A 6,053-nucleotide genomic window follows, 5' to 3' on the forward strand; every position below is an offset into this window, starting at 1 on the left:
TTATTTTTGCTCGAGATTCGTTTATTGAAATACATCATTAAAAAACATTAATAAAAGAATTTGAAATTTTTACAATATACTTGTTTAAGAGGTAAAAGCCCGAGAGAGTGGTGAAGGGCACGTCTTGCATGGAATGTTGGGACTTTATTTAGGACAAGTGTAAGATAATATCTCGTTTCCAGATCTCTCTCCTCATTAGACTTCAACTCTGAAACTTCCTTTCTCATGCGTTTGTTCCCGATCAAGATTTCTTGGCGCTATTATAAAATAGCACAATAATAGACAATATACTAATAATATCCTAATAATATGTAATACGATATCTTTTGAAGCACTAAGCTCCTGCGTTAAGGACGTTCGCGGGCATTGAAACTTTCATCAAATACAATTTTCCTCCCTCCTCAAAAATCAACTTCTAAATTCTAATTTCATATTTGGGCTTTCACCTAGTTTGGAGCCTAGCTCTGTCGGATTGTCCCTGTGATACAACAGCAAAAGCTTTGTAGAATTTTTTTGTAAAATTAAAACAACTCTAAATCAATAACATCAGATGTTTTTCAAAATTTCATAAGATTGATGCTTGTTCCGAACTCATCTTCTTTCTAGTTATTTCTTCACATCGAATTCCTGACTGTCTCAGTAAGGAATTTCCACTCGCTTTCCATAAAGACTTGAAGGTTAAAAATTCAAATGACAGGACTTCCTCTTTTCGTCTGTCACACAAATTCTTGGTTCCTTTGCCAGTGTAAATGGTTGATGGAAGGTTCTAGTTTGTAGAACATCAACAAATACCAAAATCTAGAGCTCAAACATCAGATTAATGCTTGGTAACTTTCTCTTTCTCTAGAGTTGATTGGCAGAAGGTCCCTGTCTTCAAATTTCTGATCGTAGCTGAGAAGATTGTTACGATCCATGAAGATTTTCTGCCAGAAAAAGTCGGTGATCCTGTAGTAAAAAACGACTATCGTAAGGCGGCGTAGGGCGGTAAACAGAATATGGAACTCACTGCTAAACAAATGATGTACGCGATCCAATCCGTTGACTCGGAAGGCTAACTGGATGGTGCCGACTAGACAGAATAATGCGTTATCCAAAGCGAAAGAACACAGGGTTGTCTTGCAAAGAACTCGAAAAAAAAGATGCTGTCCCGATAGCCTACTAAGAGGAGTAAAGTTCAAAACTGCCATCAAAACCACTGAGAGAATTGCTTTTATTATAAAAGCAAAGTTCGTCGTTTTTTCTAATGCTGTTTGTTTATGGTAAATGAAAATGGCACAGTATCCAACCAAGGTGAGCAGTAACAGCAAGTTCAATGATAGATAATTCGGCAAACGGAGAAGCTTTTTTCCAAGAGTTTTCCACCCAAAGAACGTCGGTGCTTTGATGAGCACCACTAGGCTAATAATTTGTGATATGATGTGAGAATAGACCCAGCAAATTTCGATTTCCAACGAGTGAGAATACATCGTGAAGTTGTGGCAAAGGAAGCTGATTCTTCGCTCCTCTACACAGCACACGAATGCCCGGATGACGTACAATAAAGCTCCCACAGCCCTCCAGACCAGAAATATACTAAACAAAACACACAAAACTCTCTGAAGTCTTTCGAGTCTGGTCATTTTGGTTTCAAAGGTTGCACATAACTTCTTGTTGCGAACGTGTATATCCTGGAGCTGCTGGAGCGACGATCAAAATGAATAAATTTCATTATCTTTCGAAATCGTAACAAGAATAAATATTATTTCAAGAAATGAAAGTTTCGATCATCACACGCATTTCTTTGTCTTTCCTACTGAGGTAATCCTATATTGCTATCGAAACTATCGCAGTTTTGCTTTTATTCAAAAATAATATATGATTGTGTAAATGATAATGTCAAGAAAAAAGGAAAAAAACGCCACTTAGCTGGGCAAATCATTAAGATTTTCTTATGGATCGAAACTAAAGGTAATTTCAGTATTCATTTTAATCCGTTAATTTCTATTTAAAAAGAGCTTTTTCACTTCGCTACATATATAGAGCTTATTTATGAGCCAGCCAACTCGGTGGAATGCCTACGTGGACCATGAAGCTTATGACAAACCCCTTTGTTCATTATGCCTCATATGGCGTATTATTCTTGCCTAAGCTAGACCAAATGCATCATGTTCGCTATCGAAGAAAAACATTCTTCTCTGCATATATGGGAGATTTCCGAAACTTGATTTTCTAATCTCGTTTTTCAGTCCCCGCAGTCGTGCACCCATTTAACGGACGTCAATGTTTTGAACAGTAAACGTGCACAGCATCTTGTAAGTTTAAGCTATCATCAAGGTGAGGATACACGGTACAATATTCACAAATTGATCTTAATAAAAAATGGCTTTATCGAAATCATTAGCGCTTAAAGTCTCGACCCGGTTAGTGGAAGGGGTACATACTGAGCAAGCATTTCGTTGGCAAAGATCTAGAACAATCAAAGTCATCTATATTTTTGCATTCACTTTATTTTACTCCTGTTGATAGTGGAAAACGATTAATATTTATATATCATCTAAATACACACAGTTGACTACAAATATCGGAATAATACGAGTAAGTCTGGAGCGAGTACAAATACTAAGTTTTTACATTAGGAAGTCTCGAAAGCCATTTGAGTGTTTTCGTCTGGCTTACGTTCGGTTGGAATTATCCATGATGCACAGCGGTAAAGCGCTGTCGATCCGAGAAGTAGAGCTATGCTTTCCTGTTTGACATTTGGGAACAGTTTGTTGACAGTTCTCTTACTTTACTTGGTTTCTTGGTATTTTTCTCTCCATATTTCTGATGTTTTATCGTTATATCTTACTAGATGTAATGAATATTATCTGCCCATAAGCGTCTGTCTGCCCAAAAGCGAGTAATCTCCTTTTCAGCCGTTAATAATGTCGGTCCCAGTTGCCCATTCAAATCCCCGTGCGACAAATGGGTGCCCATTTCCCACTCATGCGTTTCTGCCAACGGTTAAATAGAGAAATATGTTCCCCATGTTGACTTAGGAAAAGTCAATGACATTTTCTCCAAATATTGCCAGCTTATATTACAAATGAACAAGAAATACTTCAAAAAATGACAAAATGACAAGTATGGGAATTCAATTTATAAAACTGAGAACCATTACGCAGCGGCCTGGGACGGATACCTAAGCAAAACCATCACCTTGGTGCGGTTCACATAATAACTGCATGAGACTTAAAATATTCCGATTATCAACAAATAATTTTGTCCACAAGAATTTCTGAATATTATAATAGAATATCAATTCGCCAAACCGCCGCATCTCACCAAAAACCTTACGAAAGCTACTCGAAGCGTCTGCTGAATAATCTAGCCCTGTGACCTGAAAACCAAACTGCATTGTTCCAATCAGAAACAAAGAAAAAAATTCCATAAACAGCAAAACATGAGTAAGTTTGATGATAATTCGGAGTTCACGTCGGTATCCCTCTAGTATCATAAAGTGATAAACCTGCGTGTAGTTCAAAACAGCAACCGTCGTTGTTATGAAAAGGTTTTGCGCGCCAAACAGGAAAAACGAAGCTATTTGATAAAGAGAAGTATTGTTCTTAATTGTCATTATACAGAACCCCGAACAACTGACCAGAAACAAGAATATTAACGACCAGAATCCAGGAAGTTTGAATAGTTTCTGAACAAGTTTTTTCATTCCAGAAACCGCTCCATTCCAGTAAAACATCAACCGCAGACAAATGGCCATGTTGATGACACTTGAAAGAATCCACAACATTTCAACTTCCATGTCATGAGGCACAAAGGCACCGCTACTGCACTGGAAAGAAGCCTTGGTTTCTTTAGTACAGCAGTTTATAGCTCTTCCGATGTAGATGATTAGCATAAATAATCTGCCAAAGAGAAATATCACATACAAAACCATTGAAATTTTTTTCAGAATGTTGTTGTTAACTTTGTTGGTTTTGGTCTGAAGCGCATTTGGATCACGTATTTCTTCACCAGAGACTCTGCCGTTTTCTGCATCCCACAGAAGAGGAGATATCAAGTCTTTTTTTTCCATACTTCTTCACTACCTGACTTTACCTTTTGAATAAAAAGTTATAAAGAGCTAAATAAAATTTGGGGATACACCAACATCTCCTCATAATAGTGACAACTCTTTTCGTCCATACTGACCAACATCTCCTATTCTGTTTTCTCTGCTTTTTTTTAGATCGATCTAAAAAAAGCAGAGAAAATAGAATAGGAGATGTTGGTCAGTATGGACGAAAAAGAGTTGTTACTATTATGAGGAGATGTTGGTGTATGAATGAAAAGAGTTGGGTGTGTGGAAGAAGAGAGTTGTCAAGAGGAGGAGATGTTGGTGTATGAATGAAAAGAGTTAACACCGGAAGTTTGAAGTCGGAACTCAGAAGTCGGAAGTCGGAAGTGGCCCTCCTCGGCTGGTTGCCTACCATGCCTTTATAGTAATTTGAATATTTTCAATAAACAGAAATTGAATTTTTAATTAGTGTTGACATAACAACTATTTTTGCTCTAAGTATGACATTTTAAGTCTACTGACAAGTATATACAAAGACTTTGAACAGCTCAGTTTGTTTCGTACTACAAGATTTCAAGGTCATCGTAGACTGCGTTACCGGCGGTCTGTTTTTTTTTTTTTTCGCATCAAAGAACCTTGAATAGCAAAATACAGTCTATGTCATTAACGTTGTCCACCGAAAAAAGACATTTAGACATTTAGAAAAAAACAAACGCTGAAATGCCATTTTTCATCTTAAATCATCACTAACTGGTTAGCGGGCATTCTGGATTTTCGATTCACGAGTAGAATTCAGTTACATTTAAAGTTCAGGCTGACGCACACGAGGCAAAGAATACATAATGAAACACGTGATATATCTTTAAGTCTAAATGTGTAAATGTGTAAATGTCTTTTTTCGGTGAACAACGTTGATGACATTGACTGTATGTACGAACAATTATACCATTTGAAGAATAGTTATTTTTCTTTCAAAATAAAAGATTGAATATGCAAATTAATTTTTTTAAAGCGTGTGCTTGCTTCTAGTGTAAGCAATACTGAAGCTCGAACAAAATGATCGTACTCGCATTCATATTAATGAAAGCATAGCTATTGATGCATTATTTAGACTTAACTTTAAACTCTATATTCTACTTTAAATCTTTTAAGAAAGATAATAGAGTTTCTTTTGTTTAGGGTCGATCAGGAAAAGTAGAAGAGTGGCAGTGTAATGGTGTGTCTTGTGTAAAAGCACAGACATTTTCATTGAGATTTGCTAGTAAGAATAATATGATGATTTAGTACCTGACTCTGGAGTTTTTACCGTGAAATAGAATAAGATCCAGAAAAGACCACTTGTTGCTTGAGATGATGTTGTTAAACAACCGCCGTCTTTCAGCTCACAACTTCGAATTGGTCAAGGCTCCAGGTTCATTTATATGCAGTTCCGTGTGATAATTTGATATTGTTCATCAATGAGCGACCACTAACAAATGCCCTATTTACATGCAGGGGCTTTCCCTTTGTCGACTCGGAACTGAAATAGCTCTTGCTTGCTATCTAAACTATGAACTAATATTAAACTTCCGTATTGTCTCTGCTACTTAACAAAATTGTCTTTGATTGGAAACTTTTCTAAATAGATATATGGTTATCATGGACTTGAAATATACGTTTACTCTGATTACGGTATGAATAAAAAAATCTTTCATTTTCAGAAACCGACAAGAAGAAAAAATACTCATACAAAGATAAGGATAACGCGGTTCAAAAAAACAAAAAAAACAAAAAAACAAAAAAAACAACAACAACAAAACAAAACAAAACAAAACAAACAAATCACACAGAAAGAAAAGATAGGAAAAGGAAAGGAAATGAAGGATTAAAGATGTAAAACGACTTTGGTAACCAAGGAATATGGAAAAACCGGCATTCTTCATTTCAGACAATTATTTTGTCCATGACAATAAAAGATGGCTAATACTTTGATCTTTATCATTACCATACCCTACTATCGAGACCTGTAACGAAAGCCGGA

The 6,053-nt window shown here is 36.3% G+C and overlaps 2 protein-coding genes across 2 annotated transcripts; both read right to left on the bottom strand.

Moving 5' to 3' along the window:
* Window positions 1–1,729, bottom strand: LOC116308268 (uncharacterized). Its single transcript, XM_031718656.2, has one exon. The coding sequence runs from the start codon at window positions 1,617–1,619 to the stop codon at window positions 813–815; it is 807 nt and encodes a 268-aa protein (XP_031574516.2). The 5' UTR covers window positions 1,620–1,729; the 3' UTR covers window positions 1–812.
* Window positions 1,730–2,468: 739 nt separating this feature from the next.
* Window positions 2,469–4,051, bottom strand: LOC116308264 (uncharacterized). Its single transcript, XM_031718648.2, has one exon. It carries the CDS (start codon window positions 4,049–4,051, stop codon window positions 3,161–3,163), a length of 891 nt encoding a protein of 296 aa, XP_031574508.1. The 3' UTR covers window positions 2,469–3,160.
* Window positions 4,052–6,053: the final 2,002 nt, after the last annotated feature.

Source organism: Actinia tenebrosa, unplaced genomic scaffold, assembly GCF_029948245.1.
Source record: "Actinia tenebrosa isolate PJP-AT-01 unplaced genomic scaffold, QUT_ActTen_1.0 PGA_scaffold6__47_contigs__length_16458017, whole genome shotgun sequence".
Taxonomy (NCBI): domain Eukaryota; kingdom Metazoa; phylum Cnidaria; class Anthozoa; order Actiniaria; family Actiniidae; genus Actinia; species Actinia tenebrosa.

Excerpts from the sequence above, each read along its gene's own strand:
- LOC116308268 (XM_031718656.2), bottom strand. The coding sequence starts at position 1,619 with ATGACCAGACTCGAAAGACTTCAGAGAGTTTTGTGTGTTTTGTTTAGT.
- LOC116308264 (XM_031718648.2), bottom strand. The coding sequence starts at position 4,051 with ATGGAAAAAAAAGACTTGATATCTCCTCTTCTGTGGGATGCAGAAAAC.